Raw genomic sequence first — 21,162 nt, forward strand, 5'->3', positions numbered from 1 at the left:
ACCCGGGAGGTGGACCTTGCAGTGAGCTGAGATCTGGCCACTGCACCCCAGCCTGGGCGACAGAGCGAGACTCTGTCTCAAAAAAAAAAAAAAAGTCAAACATGGTACATTCTTCACATGGGTTTAAACTTGCTTGTGGTCACCTCAGAAAGGATAGAGTTCTCCCAACTCCTAAGCCAACAGTCTTCCAAGCCTCGGCTCCTCTGCTTTTGACAGCCTGTGTGCTGACAACAGTATTTACAAGGCAGGTTGGAAACCTGCGGGGGTTGTGGGTGTTGGGGGAGGGGTTATGTACTCTCCACCTGTCTATCTCTTGTCCCAAACACTGAAAGGAGCAAACAGAACATGGAAATGTTCTCCATCTTGTATCTGTTTTGAAAAACCCCGCCCTAACTTTTATCTGTCTGAAAGGACAACAATCAAATGGTCCCTCCACCAGCAAGGGCAGAGCAGGATTCATGGTTGTACATTTATGAGAGGCTATCAGAGGAGCTGAACATCAGTTCCCATGAACTATGGGCCCGGAGGGGTAAACTAGCTTTCCGGCCGACTGCCGGGATTCCTCTGGCACTGCTGTGATACGCGGGGAGTCCTGGAGGAAGAAAACAGTCAAGAAACACATGAAAATAGGCTGAGAATGCAAACAGCAGGTCCTGGGCAGTATCAGTGACTGGACGATTGTTAGAAGGCATTTGCTGACTGGTGTCTCATATTCAAACACACAGAGTTCAACTAAACACTGAAAGTAAGATTTGGAGAAACTTGTTTATATGCTGAGAATGTTTTATTTTCTTCTGTAGTGAAATTCATTTAGTTAGATATTTTATCCTTTGATAACTAAAATGTTCTTGGAATTCACTGAAATTCAGACCATAAAATGAGAAAAATAAAGTTCACGTGAGTCATTTAAAAATATGATTCCTAATGTTCAAAACCACTTGCTGTCTCATTCTCAATAAAACTGGACCTCACTGTGTTAACTGTCTTCTGTCACAACCCACCACTAGGTTAATTTCTTTTTTTTTTTTTTTGAGACGGAGTCTCGCTCTGTTGCCCGGGCTGGAGTGCAGTGGCCGGATCGATCTCAGCTCACTGCAAGCTCCGCCTCCTGGGTTTACGCCATTCTCCTGCCTCAGCCTCCCGAGTAGCTGGGACTACAGGCACCGCCACCTCGCCCAGCTAGTTTTTTGTATTTTTTAGTAGAGACGGGGTTTCACCGTGTTAGCCAGGATGGTCTCGATCTCCTGACCTCGTGATCCGCCCGTCTCGGCCTCCCAAAGCACTAGGTTAATTTCTATCTCTTTTTTCCACGGAGCCTATCCTTCTGCAGAATAATCTCTGGGCTTTGCAAATCCAGTTCCGCTCTTGAAAAATCTGTTTGCACCCAGTGGCTGGAGACTCTAACTTTGAGCTGTAATTGTGTCTCACCTGATCTTTTCTAAAGGTTTCTCTGCTTTTCGTCCTGCCAGAGTTCACTCATTTCTCCTGGCTCAGCGTTGTGAAAACCCCGTGTGCTCTGTATGAGCAAAGCCTGCATTCAAGACACACATCTGAGTGAAAGACATATTCGGTGCATGGTTCTCCATTAAAAAAAAAAAAAAAAAAGACATGATGTTTGTAATTTCATTTCCTTGCCTTTTGGGATTCTGAGCATTTTCCAGTCCTCCTTCTAAAAGACGTAAAGAAAACTTCCGGATGAATATTCATAGAGCAACATCACCAATGAGAATTATCTGCTCAGAATAATATCCTGTCAAATGCCCACATATTGGGAATTAAATCAGATTCACAAACGTTTTCTGTTTTTGGTGTTCACACGGGATATGGAAAGCACAGACGTGGAGCAGAAGGAAAACGGATCCACGTTTGCAAGATAACGGCTACTGTTTTCCAAGGAGGGGCAAAGACAAAATCGGCCCCCCAGGAGCACTCCCCAGGCGGGTGTGGCTGCTGTGGGTTCAGAGGGTCCCCTGCTTAGTGAGGGAGGTGGGCCCTGTGGTGTGAGGACTCCCGGGTGGGTGGTAGGAGGCCTGGGCTCCTGGCCAGCTCCAGGGCTACAGACACCTTGCTGGGCCCCTTGACTCTCTGCTTCTGTACCTGGAAATGGGAGCCGAAGGCCGGAGCCTGCACCCTAGGACTGGCGGTGAGCTGGTGACTTCTCAGTAGATGTTAGCTGTGGAGATCTACAGGTGACCCCATTACCTTTTGATTAAAACCCAAAGCTAAGGAGATCTTAGAATAAACTACGTGTCTCAAATAAAAATAAAACAATTTCCGGCCCCGGGCCCCACTTTGTAAGGGCCTGGTGGGAGGAGATACTGAGGGTCTCGGTTTCAAAGGGGTGTGATCATGAACGGATTCCTCCCCTATGGGCCAGGTGCCCTCAATCATGAGGGGGCCACTGCCCCCATGGGCCAGGTGCCGTCAATCATGAGGGGCCACCGCCCCCATGGGCCAGGTGCCGTCAATCATGAGGGGCCACCGCCCCCATGGGCCAGGTGCCGTCAATCATGAGGGGCCACCTCCCCCATAGGCCAGGTGCCGTCAATCATGAGGGGGCCACTGCCCCCCCATGGGCCAGGTGCCGTCAATCATGAGGGGCCACCGCCCCCATGGGCCAGGTGCCGTCCATCATGAGGAGCCACCTCCCCCATGGGCCAGGTGCCGTCAATGATGAAGGACTGTCTGCCCCATGGACCAGGTGCCATCATGACGGGCTGCTGCCCTGACACACTGCCAGGATGAAGGAGGCTGGTGCCCGGCCTGTGGCCTCACTGCCCAGCCTGGGCATCTCTACAGCCTTGTACGTGGCCACCCACAGGGATCCAGTTGATGTGAAGAGGAAGGCCTGTGGGAATGGGGTCATTTGTCTCATTTTTACAAAAAAAATACTTTTACTGTTTTTAAATTTTAAAAAATAGTGCATTTTTGCGAAAGAATTGTATATCTATACAAATATAAAAATAAACTTTAGTATCAAATCTTCCTGGGAAAATCTTAGTTTTTTCATTATTATATAGTAAAGGTTAATTTTTAGAATTATTTTTTACAAAAACAAAAATCTGCCCAGCTTCTTCCCTCCGTGGTGCAGAAGAACACGTTCTATTTTTGGTGGGTTTAGGCTTTTTGGCGAAAGGGAAGAAAATGAGCATCTGTTCATTTTGCAGATCAAAATATCCACATGGAAGGGAAACTGGTGAAAGGAAAATTTCTACCTTTACCTTTTTTGGGTTTTATATATTTTGTAAAATTCTGACTCCTATTGCTATTAATATTAACAGGAAGTTCGAGTTAAAGCCAGAGAATGAACACTGAGACCGAAAAATACTGTCTGATGCCCCATGAATCACATTCACGGGGCAGAATATTACTTTAAATTCATTTGAAATACTCTGCTCCTTGCTGGAGTCTTCCACAGAAGCCATCAAAATGTCCATAGTACACGCAATATTTATTATATAGAGATGTACATCTTCTAAAAAGAATATACTTTCAAGCACATAAAACTATTGGTTGTAAATATTTGGTATATTAAAATATTTCCCTCTTCCTAATGTCAGACAGACAAGGGGTGGGTGTAATGTGGGGAGCTGTGGATTTTTGCTGAGATCTTCATCACCTCATGAAATGGAACTATGGAATCTTTCTTTAGCATCTGTACTCTCTCTCTCTCTTTTTTTTTTTTTGTGAGACGGAGTCTTGTTCTGTTGCCCAGGCTGGAGTGCAGTGACGCAGTCTCGTCTCAGTGCAATATCCACCCCTCAGGTACAAGCGATTCTTCTGCCTCAGCCTCCTGAGTAGCTGGGATTACAGGCGTCTGCCACCATGCCCAGTTAATATTTGTATTCTTAGTACAGACAGGGTTTTGCCATATTGGCCAGGCTAGTCTTGAACCCTTGACCTCAAGTGATCTATCCACTTCAACTTCCCAAAGTGCTAGGATTACATGCATGAGACACCACACCTGGCCCACATTTTCTTTTCAACAGAACTGCAGAAGCAGGCATCTGTTTATTTTCTTACTTTCCTATACTTTGTAGATTGATGGTTTTATGTTCGTCCTTTATTTGAAGGCTGACAAGCAAGTGCCTAATCCTTATTTTTCCACCTAGAGTCCTATCTCTAAAAAAAAAATTCAAGTAACTCTAGTCAATTGCCATTAATAACAAAAATACAAAGTATCCCTACTTAGAAGTCATAAACAAATGAGAAACACGGAAACTAAACTGCATGCTATATTTGATGAATTAGGGAAACAATTAAAATTCCCATTTATATATGTTATTCAATGTATGATACATTTATAAGCATGAAGATTGATATGTAATAAGATTATAATATTAAGGAATTAAAGTTGATTTCCTTTCCCCACATATTTTGACCAATGCCTGTTTCTCAAATAATCCTGTCACTCTGATCCCCACTGGAGGAGAAGGGAAGTGACAGCCCCACTGCAAAGAAGGCCCTTTCCTTCCTGAGGAGAAACGTGGTACCTGCTCAGAATTTGTGATGACATATTTTATGAAAATAAATCTGGGTTTTGCCAACTTGGGAAGTGGCGTGTGCAATGCCCACACGGTTCTCATGCTGCTGGGACACGGGCTAGGCGTGTGAACTGCATCAGCTGGACTGGAGTTTGAGCCACAGACTTGTGTGGGGGATGCTGGGGCTCCTCGTTGAGGGGAGACTCGTGGGAAGAGGGGACCAGGCATCCCCCATGTCAGATTTAACAAGGAGGACCCATCTTTGGAAACTAGTGACATGTTTTATTGGTATCACAACTATAGGCTCATTATAAAACAACACAAAGTTGCAATATTATGCAGGAAAGAATCATTTCTTACGAAAATAATTTAATTTTTCAGCACTCAACAGAAACAACCTTTAGCTGCTGTACATGTATTTGGTGGCAAGACTCTGACTGTCCACGAAGCCGGGGTCCACGGAGGCCACCTTGGCTGCTATGAAGGAGTGGACGCAGTGCAGGACAGCCGTCAGGTCCTGGAACTCGAGTTCCTGGAGGAGAACATCAGATCAAGTGTTTATTACAATTGTTGGAAGAACACGTTACAAAAATATTTAACAAAGTTTGGACCTTGTGAACTCCAAGAAAGTCCCTCCAAGAGAGTAACAATACACAGGAAATACATATGGTTTAAAGTAAAAGGCAGAGTAATATGATCCAAATTGGTTACAAACATGAATATACGGTATTTTTTATTACAACGCTGAGATTGTAACTTACTTGTTTTCTTGCACCTAACGGGAGCTAATACTCACTTCCTTTATTTTGCATCCTCATTGATCAGTGATGGGTCTTGATTTAAGTCACACCTGGTAATCCGGCCAGGACTCAGTCTTCCCCACCTGCCCAGCGCCTCTGGTGATTTTGTGACGTGGATCCCGTCGCGGCAGACCCCTGTGCTGTGTGAGTTGGCGGAACTAGCCATTGTGTCCCAGGCCTGCGCGCCTTCCGTATGGGTGCGTGTGGGCTTCATGCCAAGGCCGCGCTTGGGAGGAACAGCGCCTGCTGTGTGGTGCGGAACAGGCGGTGGGCACGGCATGGCGGGGAGCGAGGAGGGGCCTTGTTCACCCACCCTGTCCCCATGGCTTCGGGAGAGCAGGCAAGGGTGCCCCAGGGAGAGTTTCCCAGAGAGACGGTTATGCCCGTTTCCCCGCCCCATACCCAATAAAAAAACTAAAACAAACTGCTGGATCCTCACCTCTGCACGTTAAACACACCAAATGTCATGTAAAAGCAAAAATGACCCAGAAAAGATTCCTCTTCTCTCCACAAACTGCCCCACATAAAGTCCTCGTGTCAAATAAACAGAAAAGTCCACACTGAACCCCAAAGCTGACACAGAAGTTAAAGAAACTGTTTTTAGAAGTTATTCAGTTACTGGGGAAAAAATCATCTTCCTGTTTTTGATGGTAAAATATGAATCTCGCCGTCCCGCCACCCCATTCCATCGGTAGAAAAGAAGGTCTAAGTGCATTCTTCTAATGTTGTCTCTCTTCTTTGTTCACATAACAAAATTCAATAAGATGAAGAACAACAAAATTTCTTTTAAGGTGACTGCTAATTGATTGACATCCTATTTGCTGAATCTCACCAAAATTCTAGCATATTCTAAACTGCCTAGATGACACCAGAAAGAAAGAGAAATCATTTTCAAGAACAGCAACACAAACTAAGGTCCGTCAGTCCCACAGAGGTGCTCCCTTAAGCTCTCAAAAGGCAGGATCTCGGTCATTTTCATTCCATGGCAGAATGAGCGGGTGGAGAATGGGGCCCCAGGCAGGGGTGGAGGTCACACATCACCGGGTAAAGCCCTCCCTCCCCAGTAATATCCATCTCAGCTTTTCTGAACTGCTTTTCTTTATAACTCAATGACGTGACATCTCAAAAATGACTTCGAACTTCCCTGACAGCATGAAGTCCCCTCGGCCTCTTGCTGGTCCTCTCTGCATGCCTTTCTTTTAGAAACCGCTCCTCTCTTGCGACAGGTATAGGACCCAGGGGGACCAGGCAGAGCCCAGGGGCAGCTTGGTATAGACGACAGGGAGAGGGAGGCCAAGATGCCTACTTTGGTGTGACCAGCTGTGAGAAGTGAATACCTGAAGCTTGTTCTAACACCACTATCGCCAAGTGGAGGGCCAGCGAGCCGGCCTGTCGGAAGAGGAATTCAGCACAGAGGAACACCCCACGCAGGGACACACAAAGACATTGGGGGACACTGGGTACCAACACGCTGGGAGCTGCCCCCAACCTCCTACTGACTGCAACCGAAGACTTCGCCTTTCCTTCATTCCAATTTGAATTAAGTTCCTTCCTTTGCATGTGAAGGAATCTTAACACTGACAGCTACAACACTAATTATTTTGATCATTTCAAGTTGTGATGAGCAAAATGTTCAAGATGTTGAGGAATACTCTCCTGCCACAGCTTCATAGTCTTTAGGTAGTTTCATAAAGGGTCATTACACTTGGAAACCAGCATCCCTCACTCTGGTCGTGAGTGGAACCCAGGGCCTGCCTAGCCCTTGTGTTAAACTTTAACTCAAGCTGGATTCACCAGTCATACCCAAAGCGTGAGACTGTACTTAAAATCTTTTATTCATTTTAACTTATCCCTGTTAGAGGAAAAAAACCAAGTAGCTTTCTAGAAGAAACACAAGGTTCTTGCAAACTTAGCGCATATTGTAATTTAATGTATGTATGTGTTTCCAAATAGTAATTACTGAACTTTTGAAGGGACTTTTGGAGAAAAAGAGCCATAATGACCATATCACTCATGCTTCAGGGTTTTGGGTTTATTTTTTTCGAGACAGAATCTCTGTTGCCCAGGCTGGAGTACAGTGGCACAATGTGGGCTCACTGCAAGCTCCACCTCCCGGGTTCACTCCATTCTCCTGCCTCAGCCTCCTGAGTAGCTGGGACTACAGGCGCCTGCCACCATGCCTGGCTAATTTTTTTTTTGTATTTTTAGTAGAGATGGGGTTTCACCGTGTTAGCCAGGATGGTCTCGGCCTCCTAAAGTGCTGGGATTACAGGCGTGAGCCACCGCGCCCGGCCAGGGTTTTGGTTTTATACATACAAATTGAAAATTGCTTTACAAGTTCCCAAGATGTATCCAGTAATAGCACAATGCACAGAAATAAGAAGCCAAACAGCTACCAGTAATAATGCAGGCATTCAAAACAACATCAATAATTTTTGGTATCATAAGTTGAAGTTACACTCCATAATCTTTGAAAGTGCTAGCAGTGGCCAGGCATGGTGGAATGGTGGATCACGCCCGTAATCCCAGCACTTTGGGAGGCCGAGGTGGATGGATCACTTGAGGTCAGGAGTTTGACACCAGCCTGGCCAACATGGTGAAACGCTGTCCCTACCAAAAAAAAAAAAAAAAAAAAATTAGCCAGCCATGGTGGCAGGTGCCTGGTGCCTGTAATCACAGCTACTCAGGAGGCTGAGGCACAAGAATCACTTGAACCCGGGAGGTGGAGGTTACAGTGAGCCGAGATTGTACCACCGCACTCCAGCCTGGGCAACAAGAGTGAAAGTCTGTCTCAAAAGAAAAGAAAAGAAAAGAAAGTACTAGCTAGCAGTGAAATCAGTCATGCCACTAAATTCCACACTAAAACTCAATGAGTAGTATTGAAAGCCAGGAATGAAATTAAAGCTTCTGAAACAATACTCAGTCCATTCTGTCGTGATCCAGATACTGAATAAACAGGCATCCTGTGGGCATTTCACTGAACATCTTCAATTCAATGATATCTCTGGTCTGGTTAATTTTCTAACCAAGTATTACCAGCAAGGCTATCTTGAATTATAGATTTGTGGCCGGTCGCAGTGGCTCAAGCCTGTAATCCCAGCACTTTGGGAGGCCGAGACGGGCGGATCACGAGGTCAGGAGATCGAGACCATCCTGGCTAACACAGTGAAACCCCGTCTCTACTAAAAAATACAAAAAACTAGCCGGGCGAGGTGGCGGGCGCCTGTAGTCCCAGCTACTCGGGAGGCTGAGGCAGGAGAATGGCGTAAACCCGGGAGGTGGAGCTTGCAGTGAGCTGAGATCCGGCCACAGCACTCCAGCCTGGGCGACAGAGCGAGACTCCATCTCAAAAAAAAAAAAAAAAAAAAAAAAAAAAAAAGAATTATAGATTTGTAACTAGAGCTGATCAAAATCACATTTTGATATTTTGTTTGAATAAAATACCTGTGTTGAGTTTCTAAGCCTGAGACGCCCTGTATGGATCCCTCCGTGTGCTCCTCACCCGTGTTCCTGCGTAGGTCATGGGCTGACGCGTTTCCGCCTGCAGAGGAGGGGGTGTCTGCTGGCTCTCTGTGCTGGAAACAGTGTGGAACGAACAGTCTGATACGTTGGGTGAGGGAGTGTCAGCCTCATACAATGGCAGAGACAGGCTCTCCCAAAGTTTATCTGGGACTCTGTAGGCGATTGCAAGCTGGCACGTAGGTGCTATAAGAAACGACAGGGCTATCCAGAGAGGCTGGGATTCAGGGAAGCTTAAAGGCAAAGTGAGGAGGGTCACAGAAGTTGTTTCAAAACCGTTACCCTTGGTTACAGGGATCAGTAGCAAGGGGGGCTTGTGTCCTCGTAGAGGACATGAAGAAATCGAGGCCACAGAAGCCTGAAGTCAAACCGATGTTGTGTGACACAGGAAGAACTTCCGCCCGGCTCTTAGACCCCGTTGCCTGTGAAACGTCTACCCAGAGATATTTGCCAACCCTGAAAAAAATAAGATTTTAATCTGCTGTAAAGTCCCAAAGTATTCTCTTCTCACGTGTCACCCCAGCCCATCACATTCGCAATGTGTGACATCCTTCAGGTGGAAACGTATCCACTTTACAGATGAGAAAGCAGAGGCTCGGGGAACTCGGGCAGCCGGCTCTGCCACGGAACACCCAGTCCCTGAGCTCCAGCCCGGCGTTCTTCCACTTCCCCCACACCCAACTCCTACAGCCCCGTCATTTTCCTCTGCAATGTATCTGTCCTAACGCCCTAGATTTTTATAAAGTCTTTTAATATTTAATGGTGGCTGAAACAATGATTTTAAATATGACCCACATCTTGGCACAGTTTTCAACAGTTGAGTGCTTTAACACCCTGAATTTTTCCTTAATTAGGTAAAACTTTTAGGACGCCATGAGGCTCTATCCTGTGCTTGTCAAAATGTGAACGACGAGGTCACCCATCATTGGAGAAAATGCTTTTTCTTTCCCTCTTTATGCGCAGGCATGCCCCATCTATCACCAGAGTGACACTTTCAATCAACATATAAATGCTAATATTACCCCATGTCCTCAATCAATCTCCTCCAGTGGAAATCACGCCTCCTCACTGCACGGTCCATTTATCCGTCTCAGTGCACAAACTGTTGGACATTTGTCACAAAGTGCCTGTGAGATGACTGGCCCTCCGATGAGCAGCCATCCTGGGTTCTTAGTTTTCCCAATCGTTACCTAATGGCCCTATGGGAAAGGGGGCAAAGGTGAAGTCAATCAGCACTGAAGAAAACCATTTCCACTGGGCCACAGCAATCCAAACACAGGCTGCCATTCACCGCAGGCCACTCCTCTGCCACCGACGGACCCATGAATTCAAGGAGGTGGTTATGGGGACTTGGCTCTCAAAGCAAGACTTGAAAGAGATGGTTGTTCAATGCATGAATGAATACCTGGAATAAGTGAGAATGCTTTGTAGTTTGCCTTAGAAAAAGCCCAAGAAGTATAGGATGAAACGCAACAATAACGAGGAACAGTCACACCCCGGCACTCAATGCCACACTTGCAGTGCTGCAGAGAGCCCAAGCCAGGGCCCCAGGCACTTCCTTACGTTTACACCATGAGGCTGGAGCCCTCACATGTGAACACACTCTGGAGCTCAGGTCGTGCTCCTTCTCCCCACTGATTCTGTGGGCGGAGGTGGTGTGCAGGCGACCTGGCTGTCCCGGGGGTGGAGGGGGCCTGATGTGCAGCCTCTCTCACTGCTGAAGTGTATGTGCTCCCGCCACAGCCAGTTTCAAGCTCCCAGGGGTTTTGTATATGGCTGGAAATTTTCTGAAAAGGCACCATGTGGATTTTTGGGACCATGTGGTCATGAGCCAGACGCAGCACAGGAGCACTGGGTGGTTGTGAGCCAGACGCAGCACAGGAGCACGCTGGGCAACTGTGCAGCTCGGAGGTGACGTCTTTGTGAGGCAGGACCCCACTGCGCCCCCAGAACTGCTGTGGTGACTGAATGAGGTGGCTGATGAGAAGGGTAAGGTTTCCGGTACAGCATCAATGCTCAACAGACATTGCCATTTTCATCAAACCATCTTTGTCAAATGAATAAGGCATCTTTAGCCTCAAAGCTAAGGTAAAATAAAACAAAATGTAGGTGACACAGTCCTCATTTTTCAAATGAGAAAACAGAGATTTAAATAACCCGTGCAAGGTGACAAGGCCAATGTGTTGCAAGATTGGCACCTGAAGTAGAATCTGATTCTTAGCCCAATGGGACCTGATGTTTCACTCATGGAAGATTTCAGAACCTTGACACTACGAGGTCGCCGTATTACAAAACGCCCAAGAATAAACTCATAAGCTTATGGGGAGTGGTCCTGCAGAGACAGCATTTCCTGGGAGTCTGTTGGACAGGCAGAATCTCAGGCTCCACCCTGACCTACTGAGTTTACACTCGCAGGGTTGCTGGACTGTGTGCTCAACCCTGACTAGGAGGGGTTGCTAGGAGGAGGCCTGCACAGGCCCAGCCTCACCATGCCCAGGAGCTCAGCGGGCAGAGGGGCCTGCATCCCAGTCCAAAGGAGCTCAGGGGGCAGAGGGGCCTGCAGCCCAGTCCAAAGGAGCTCAGGAGGCAAAAGGGTCCACATCCCAGCCCAGGAGCTCAGCGGGCAGAGGGGCCTGCATCCCAGTCCAAAGGAGCTCAGGGGGCAGAGGGGCCCACATCCCAGTCCAAAGAAGCTCAGGAGGCAGAGGGGCCTGCATCCCAGCACAGGAGCTCAGGGGGCAAAGGGGCCCGCATCCCAGACCAAAGGAGCTCAGGGGGCAGAGGGGCTGGCATCCCAGTTGAAAGGAGGAGAGGGGAGGAGAGGAGAGGCTGGCACCCCAAACACAGTCGGGAAGCTAAAGGTGCCAGGAGGATTGAACAGAAGACGGCTTTGGTTGTAACTTGTCATTTTCATTGTACCCTGGGGGAATGAATGATTTTTACAGCTGGGCATGGTGTGGGTGGATGAGGTTCCAGAAGAAGGCAGGAACCGAGGCACGAGTGTGGTGAATTAGAAAGTGATGGTTGCCCTGTGGGGCTGTGCAGGGACTGTCAGAGAGGGGACTCTCCCGGTACTCCTCTGCAGGGCCAGGGACCTCCCAGTCGACTGGGAGACACCGAATCATGTCTGTGGGGTGAGGACAGCTGTCCATCATGAGACAGGAGGGAAAGACTGAGGACAGGACTTTCCCTCAGGAGGGGCTGCAGGTGTCCAGGAAGGGTGAGGGCATGTCAGAGGGCAGGTCAGTGAGGAGGAAAGCGCCTCGTGGGCTGGCAGAGAGGGTGGGGCGAGCATTCCACCATGGGAACTGGCGTTCCTAGAACAACCATGTCAGAGACACTTCAGAGCAGTGGGATGAAGGCTTCAACAGTAAATGAGGCAGGTGCTTTTCCCCAGAATGGCAGAAACAGCTGGTGAGAGAGAAACAAATCCAGGCTGTTGAGCCCGGCTGGATGTGGCCGAGTCGGCGGATGAGCACAGAGGGCTCCATTCACACCCCGTGCGCCTCCAATCTTGTTTGGAAGTTGTTGTGTCAAGTGCCCTCTTTCTTCTACCCGTTCAGATTCATCGGGTTAGATTCAAAGATCTACCTTCCTGGGCAGTGTTCCCTGTCATCGTGACAGGGTACCCCGTGATTTGCCTCCTGGGATGCTTTCCTTGGTGTTTCTTTGATTCAGGTTTTTAAACCACCTTTTCCTCTTCAGCAAATAATGGAATCACATCTTCATAAATGCTATTTATACCCTCAGTATTATTATCTTGCCAGAAGGCTAAAAAACATCTGACTTCTGCAAACAACTCTGAATCTATCACTCATGCCTCTTTCCTGTGCCTACAGAGACATATTTTAAAGATGAATCCCTGGCTCTTTGGAAAGCTGTTTTCACAAAGCGTAGTCCTTGCAATTTACTGTAGCTCCGGAGTCAGGCAGACAGAGGGAAAGCAAGGAAATTAAGAGAACGGTGGGGCTGCTTTCTTCTGCTTGTGTAAATATTTTACTTGGAAATTTCCAAGTTCTGACAAAGATAAAGAGCTCTTACACTTACTGGCCGAACAAGGTCAATTTTGTGAGGAGATAGTATAGAATTTTACCCATTCCAAACTTGATATTGAGAGTAAAAGTAGTAATAAACATATTAAGGAATTGGGAAGACATTTTCTGATAATTTTGTCTTACAAATAATGAACAAAAACATGAAAATCAGGCACCAATTCAAGTCAATCATGTCCCTATTCACTCAAAATATCATTTGCTTTCGTAAGGCTAGTCATTAGAGCCCGATTGGCTTTTCTTTCTTTTTCTTTTCCAATAATGACAGCTAAAAAAACTTCATGTATCTTTTTTGGAAGCACGTTGGCATTTATACTTCTATTTTCTCATTCAATAAAATACAGTTGTTACAATCACTGTTCCCTTTCCATCACCAACATTCATCATGTTTCTCTGAGCCAAAACCTTAGCCTTCACTCAAGTCATCAGTGCCAGCAAATGACAGCGTGCTTATATTTCTAGGCATATGTGCAGAAACAGCATCTGGCTGTCCTTGCTGGAAAAATCTGTGATTTATAAATTGCCAAACTCCTGCAAGAAGCACCACACAGATCACTACAATGGATAATCATAAATAAATGGGCAATCTGGTAGCTTTTCTAAGAGGCAGAGAACACATTTGCACGTGTATTGGGGCCAGCTGTGTTGCAGGGCGACCTCCTTCCAGACCTCCATTCACACTGTAACACTTTCCCTCCTCTTTCAAAGGCTTGAAATTAATTCAGCCAAAGCCCAGCAGGAACTAATGTGGTTACATCCAAGTTCCGCCTTCCAGGAAGAACCACCTTCTCCCTCTGCAGAGTCTGCTCCCCTGACCGTTTTCTGAGGAATCGCCACATATTAAAAACCGTAATTATCCTAATAGGCATTGTGGGGAGGGCAATGCAATGTCTGAAATGTAGAAGGCACTGGGGGGTGACAGCAAGGCCAGGAGACTGAGGTCATCCCATTTCCTAAATGGGCACACTTCTTTTGTTGTTGTTGTTTATAAAATTTTAATTTAAAAACATTAAATTTTTAAACAGACATTATAAGTTGTTATCCCCTCCAAAAGGCTTATAATTCATTATTTTAGAAATAATCATTTCCAAATATTGACAAGACCAGAGTCTGGGCAGGCTGTGAATCTTAGATGACTTAAGCTTAACTTTGATTCTATGTTTAATAATTCTTTTACCCTAAGCAAGATATTTACACTCATCCCCAGGTTCACGATGAACAAACCAAGGATAATTACACTGTGTCCCGGGGCTTGGTGGTGATTAATGCAATCATGCATAAACACTACCCAGTACAGTCCCTGGCATCTGGATGGCACTTAATATACAAGAGAGATTGAAACTGCCTTTGTGAAACTTATGAAGGCGAGAAAAGTAGCGTAAGTGACCCCACCTTGCTTCTAACCTCACAAGCTGATGGCCTTGTTCATGGCTGGACACAGGCCCAGTTCAGAACACAGGAATTTAGCTTCTAGTTTAACCTTAAAGCAAGGATGATAACAGCCCCTTCCCAAAGCTACCCCGTTCTTGTTCGAGGACCAAAACTGCCTTTGTATAGCTAATGAAGGGCCACAAGTTTAGAATTATGGCAGGAACCTGAATTCTGCTAAAAGCTCTGCATAGGTCAATCATAACTAGTTATTGTTTCTTAACTTGTTTACTGCTTAAGTGTCATGTAGCTGGTGTTCACAAGACTTGTAACTTCCCTAATTGCCTCCGTAGATAACATCACTATTGTAAAGACTAAGACTGGTGTCTGAGATATTTTTTCAGACCTTATATTTTAGTGGAACAACTGATGCTGCCTAGACCAGTGACGCCAACCAGGAAGCGATGCAGTGCACAAAGACAGTTTGGACATCCCGTCATTTCATCCCCAACCCAGCCAGTCAGCGTTTCCCATTGTCTAGCCCTTTGCTGGAAGACTATCCTATAAAATCCTAGCCTTTGAATTCTTCATAAGGAAGATTTGAGAAGTACCTCCTGTCTCCTCTCGCTCAGCTGCCTTGCAATAATTAAACTCTTTCTCTGCTGTAACACGTGCTGTCTCATTGTATTGGGTTTTTTGTGCATCAGGCAAGAAGAACCCATTAGGCTGTAACAAGATTATTTTTAAAGAAAATAATTTGTTAGAAATGCACCAAGTAAGAAAGCTAGATGCACAAGTATTAGTTTAAGCTGATTTCTGTTCAACTGCACAACAATTTGTTAATGAAAAGAGTCAAACTCTGTAAAATATTTGAAGAGATTTATTCTCAAATATGAGTGGCCACGGCCTGTGACATCACCCTCAGGAGGTCCTGGGAACATGTTCCCAAGGTGGTTAGGGCACAGCTTGATTTTACACATTTTAGGAAGACATGAGACTTCAATCAAATACATTTAAGAAATACATTGTTTTGGTTCAGAAAGGTGGGACAACTACAAGTAGGGACTTCCAGCTTAGAGGTAGATTGAAAAATTTTCTGATTGACAATTGATTGAGTGTATGTAAAGACCTGGGATCAATGGAAAGGAATGTCTGGGTTAAGATAAAGGATTGTGGAGACCACAGTTCTTATTTGCAGAGGAAGCTTTAAGGTAGTAGGCTTTACAGAAAGAATAGGTTGTAAAATATTTCTTTTCAGACTTAAAGAATATGTTGATATTCATGCCGGAGAGGCATCATGAGGCACACCCAACCGTTATTTCCCGTCATGGCCTGAACCAGTCTTTCAGGTTAAATTTTAAGAAATCCCTGGCTGAGAAGGAAGTCCATTCAGATGGCTGGGGGGCCTTAGAATTTTATTTTTGGTTTACAAATTATTCATGCACCCTTGCGTTTAGCATAAAACATATAAAGGGCATGCTGTGCTCCAGGCAGGGTCCGGTGGCTGTTGCCATAGGGATGTCAACCTAAAGCAAGAAGCTGAGGCTAAATTAATACATGTGGAGACTTTCTTTGAGCTAAGCTTGAGAGCTGCAACCTGGGTACACAGATTTAAATTGCCCTGAATATACACTCCAAAAAGCTGCAGTTATAAATGGACCTTTAAAAAAAAGTGGCAGTTTCTGAGTTGTTTGCCCAAAATCTAAATTAAATACCATAAGCTACTGATTGATTGGCCATGCTTTGTTCTTTGTATCACAAATTCCAGGAACATGAAGACGATAGGTGAGGCAGCAGGGCAGGGCCCAATGCCTTTAAACAGCTGCCCCAGGCAAGGATGCACGTGTGGGACTGCAGGACTGCAGCCCCAAACTCACGTCTCCCTGGGACTGATAAATTCCGCAAACCTCATGTAGCTGACTCCTCTGAGCTAATTTTCTCTTCCCAGGGATGGGTGAGATCCAGCCATTCAGACCCCTTAATGCTGAACTCACAAGGCCTTGGCCAAGGAGCGAAAGGAGTGAAAGACGGGTTCACACATACAGTGATGGGAGCCAGACAGGGGCCTGACAGGACAGAGAGGGACGGGGACTTCAGAGTGACAGAGAGGAACAGGCAGTGAGAGATGACGTTGTGGTCTTTAAGAAGAGCCCGTGGTTATAAACCAGTGCTTTCAAAACCAATTCTGTCCTGGTTTGATGATGGTCTGAGTCTCTGGGTAGGGCTGGTGAGGGTCAGCTGGGGTGTGGCTTGCCTGAGGGCTCCTTGGTTTTCATGGGCTGAGCCTTAACACCAGGAAGACCCACAGGCTGGTCAGGAGGCTACTGGACCCTGCCCTACAGGAGTCCTGGCTGGAGCTCTAAGCCCTCTCAAGTCCTGACCTTCTTACTCAAGGGCCCAAAGCCCCTGCCTGTTATGGTGGTGCCCGGTAGGGTTAGCACTGGGACCAGAAGGGCTTTACCTTCCTGTTCCCTGATGTCTGAGCTCTGACTATTTTTTTCCTCTTTACCAAATTCCTTTCTAAAGGGCCCGGGGAGTTGTGCCCTATAAACCATAAAATCCCCTTGAACAGATTCTTTTTTTTCTTATTAATCCATGTGATATGGTTGACTTTCCAGCCTGACTTTGGTACAGCATGACATGGTGGATGCAGATGCCCTCATCTTAACTTCAGTGTTACTTCACACTGAACCTGAGACAAAGCTTAGCTCTTTCAACCAACTGCCAGCTAAAGAATCCCCAAAACCCACCTATGACTTGTAAGCCCCCACTTGGAGATGCCCACCTTTCCAGGCTGAACCAGTGCACACCCTCCATGCACTGACTTCTGATTTCACCTGAGATTCCATCACCCTGAAATGTATGAAAGCAAATTGCAACCCGGCTGCTCAGGTGCACCTGCACCTTCTTGGGACCTCAGGAGGCTGTGTGTCCCCAGGTCACAGTCACTCTGTTGGCTCAGAATAAACCTTTAAGTATTTTGGCAGCATTCGATTTTCTGTTGCCATCCTCTTTATCTTCCTCTAGTTGTGAATGCTGAAGCCCGCATTGCAGGGAGCTTGCCCCTCTGGTTCATGTCCTGGCTGCCCCTGGAACTTGGCACTGGAGAGGCTGGGTGAGATGTGTGGAGCAAACAGGACTTCCTGCTCAAGCAAGTCTGGACATCAGAGCTGGACATGGGGACTGAGACCACAATCAGCTGTGGTCGGGGCAAGCCTGCCCTCTGCCCTCCCTGGGACGGGGGCTTCCTGCCTCCAGAGACATCTTTGGATGTGGGCGGCTCTCAGGAGTCCCAGTGCCGGGCAGGGTGGAGGGGTGGTCCTATCGGTAGGGCTGCTGGGCCAGGTGTGCCCAGAACAGGGCGAAGAGTGAGACTCCACTCTTCCTATGCACGTCCTGCTTCCCAAATTCACAATCCCAGTAAGAGGAAGCTGCTGCTGTCCTAGAGAGCAGGTGCTGTTTGAAATGCAGGACACTCAAGAGACAAATGTAATTTATAACACAACTCACAACAAGCCGGGAGCAAGAAACCGGCCTCGTCTAAGGAGTGAGCTCCCTGCCCCGAGGTCTTCACAGAGGACTTGCTAGGGAGGCTCTGATTTGCATTGATTAGGTCCTCAAGAAGGTTTTAAATATTAAAGGAAAATATCTTTTCCAGACTCTGAACTACCTAAGTCCCAGGCTACAGCATGTTGTTCATTAAAATAAAACAGGCTGGGTGAGGTGGTGCACAGCTGTAATCCCAGTGCTTTGGGAGGCTGAGGCAGGAGGACGGCCTGAGCCCAGGAGTCTGAGCCTGCAGGGAGCTATGACTGTGCCACTGCACTCCAGCCTGGGCAACAGAGTAAGACCCTATCTCCAAAAAAACACAAACACAAACAAAAAGCAAAAAACAAGATAAAAACTAGAAAACAGAGCATTGTTGGGTCTCAGCAGGTGGCGCCCTGAAGCCTGGCACATGGATGTGCTGAGGGCCCCAGAAGCTGCCTCGGAATCAAGGTCCCTCCAGCCTTGTCTTGTTTCTCTCCCAAGGGCGGGGAGAAGCTCTCTGGAGTCTCCTTACTTGACTGAGAAAGCTTCTTTCAAAGGAATGCAACTGTCTTAAGACCGCCTCCCCAGAGATCTCATTAAACAGCCGGGAAAGATCCACCACCAGAGAAGAGAAGAGACTGGAGGAGGCCACCAGGCCCAGACTTTCCCCCTCTTCTGAGGGCAGCTCCCAGAGGTGACCTGGGAGACTTGGTCTGCAGCCGAGACAACCTCCACTCCTACGCACCCTCCCTGGAGCACGGGCCTGAGCATCTCCACTCCTCCTCTCTGTAAGGAGGGCATTTGGGCCTCAGCCACCTGGACCCTCTCTGAGTTCACATGTCCCATGACCTCCATGAACACATGTGAGTGTAATAACTGTTCTCTGCTTCTCTCTTGTTAACGTGTGTCTCTGCTGTAAGGGTGTCAGCTGTGGTCCTTTTTGATGGGGAACAAAGGGATCGTCCTGAGCTTCCTGATGGACACAGAAAGCACAGCGTTCAAGTGGGGGAAGATCTGGACGATCACAGGTGAATCCGGTCACCTGGAAACTCCTGTGAGCATCTCCAATAGCAGAGACACGTGGACTCCTGCAAACCCAGCTCAGCTGCCGTCCTCCCGTGGCAGCCAAAGGTCTCAGAAAGGCACGTCTCTAAAACTTGGTTTTCTCACCTATAAATTGGGGCAAACCCCAGTCTGTGTGTATTGGGAGAATTAAGTGAGATACTGAATGTAAACTTTGGCACAATTTAACCATCAAAAATGGCAGCTATAATTTAGGCTAATAACTTCTTTCTTTGAGCCAGGTGTCTTGCCTGTAAAATGGGGATCTTTTGTTATAAAAAAATTAGGAAGAAAATAAACTGTAATTGGCTCTGTGCGAAACATCCCAAATTAATTCAAGGGTTATTAATAACAAAAGATGGAAAAATTATTTTCCCATTTAGGAAAAAATGTGAAGTAATAGCAAAACTAGGATGCTTTTATAATTAATGCAAGTAATAATAAAATGTCACTATTTTACCATTCAATTTTAGAAAGACAAATCACACTATGTCAAATATTTTATTTTTGTACTGGATCACTTTTATGAATATATGCACTTACATTAGAGATATTTCATGTTAGAATCTTTTTTGGTTGAAAGAATAGAGGTGATCATCTCTTTTTGAAGAGATGCCATTTCAACAATATTTTGTTATTTGGTATTTATTAATTCCTAGCAGGAGCCAGCTCTATAGAACCTGGAAAAGAAAAATGACCCACTTTGCAAAAGAATTTCTCCTTCGATTAGTATGAAATGTTTGCCCTTTCTATCCTGGAAAGGATAAATAATGGTGTATTATAAACGGGCTGTTGCATGATGATCTCATTTATTCAAATGCCAAGTCCACCCTCTGTCTGCATAGGACTCCTCTTCCCACCCCTTCTTCCAGGGTAATAACAACCGGCATCTCGGTTCTTTAAGTCACTTCTCCAAATTCACAGTCTCTGAGGTCTGCAGGTTTTGTTACCTAAATCAGTAAATTTAGACAGAGGTGAGGATTTGCTTTAGTTGTTAGCTCCGGTTTTTTTGTTTTGTTTTGTTTTTGTGGGGAGGAGAAAGAAGACCTTGGGAACACACAGAAAATTGACAGAGGCCATGGAGAGGGAGGCGAGTGCCTCGGTGCCTCTTCTGTGCCTCCAGAGCCTCCACCCTCTGGGAGCTCCCGGAAGCAGCCTGTGCTGCATCCCAGCTTGATTCCGGTTCGATGTGGCCGGTGTATGGATGGTGCAAAGCCTTAAGCAGTTTCTAGTCTGCAGATCAGGGAGTGATGCAGCAGCCAATACTCTCATTTGGCCATTAGCATGGGGGCAGGGGGTGCTGCCCTTTCCCCCACCTGACCATCTTGTCTCCAGCCTGTATGCAGGTGCCAGCGCATAGCTCTTGGGCTGCAGTGGAATGTGTTTGTTTCTGTGGGTTAAGCAGTTACGGCTTCCTCTACTGTGGTGTGGCAGAAGGGTTTACATTTTCCTCTTGATATTCATCAGCTTAAGATTCACACATCAGAGAAATAACCAGCCCTCACAATGAGCAAATCTTTTTACTGATGAGGTGTGACAAGCCTTCCACTCAACTTGAGGGAAAACTGGCAGGAAGCCCTCCTCCTGGAGTCTGGAAAAATATAAAAACAGCTACAAACCATTCCTTATATCAGTGTGAGAACTGAAGTGGGAATTCAAGGTGGCTCCAGCCCCAACTAGCACATGTTAGATAACTCTGGTAAGTGACTGTCTTGTATCACGCATTAGGGAGTTTAAAACACTGCTGCCAAACAGCAAAAGAGAAAAGAGATGAAAGTGGACTTGATCAAAATAAAAAACTTTTGTGCATCGAAGGACATTTTCAAGAGAGTGAGAAAAGATGAACTATAGAATGGAAGAAAATATTTATACATCATGTATCTTAGAAGAATTTAATATCCATAATATGTCAAGAACTCCTACACATCAACAACAACAAAAAAACCAAATAATCCACTTTAAAAATGGGCAGAGGACTTAAGTTTCTCCAAAGGAGACACACAGATGACCCCTTAACACAGGGTAAGATGCATCACATCATCAATCACTGGGGAAATGCAAACAAACAAACAAAACCCTCAAAATGAGATACCACTTCACACCTACTACAATGGCTGTAATATTTGAAAAAGGAGAAAAGAAAAACATTGGTGAGGATGTGGAGAAACTGGAACCTTCATTGATGGTTGGAATGTAAACAAGTATAGGTGCTGTGGAAAACAGATGAGCAATTCCTTAAGAAAGTTAAACAGAGTTATGATATGGCCTAGCACATTCACTCCTAATGGGTATTCCAAAAAATAAAAAAGGGACTCGAACAGATATGTGCATGTAAATGTGCATTGC

At 46.2% G+C, this 21,162-nt stretch overlaps 1 protein-coding gene across 1 annotated transcript in view; it reads right to left on the reverse strand.

The window, feature by feature from the left end:
• Nucleotides 1–4,745: 4,745 nt before the first annotated feature.
• Nucleotides 4,746–21,162, reverse strand: part of SNTG2 (syntrophin gamma 2) — a 374,485-nt gene continuing 358,068 nt past the window's right edge. The window contains exon 17 of the mRNA XM_028832026.2: nucleotides 4,746–5,016. Coding sequence (XP_028687859.2) covers nucleotides 4,885–5,016 — 132 coding nt within the window. The 3' untranslated portion in view covers nucleotides 4,746–4,884. The remainder of the gene's footprint in view (nucleotides 5,017–21,162) is intronic.

The sequence above is a fragment of the Macaca mulatta genome, chromosome 13, assembly GCF_049350105.2.
Source record: "Macaca mulatta isolate MMU2019108-1 chromosome 13, T2T-MMU8v2.0, whole genome shotgun sequence".
Classification (NCBI taxonomy): domain Eukaryota; kingdom Metazoa; phylum Chordata; class Mammalia; order Primates; family Cercopithecidae; genus Macaca; species Macaca mulatta.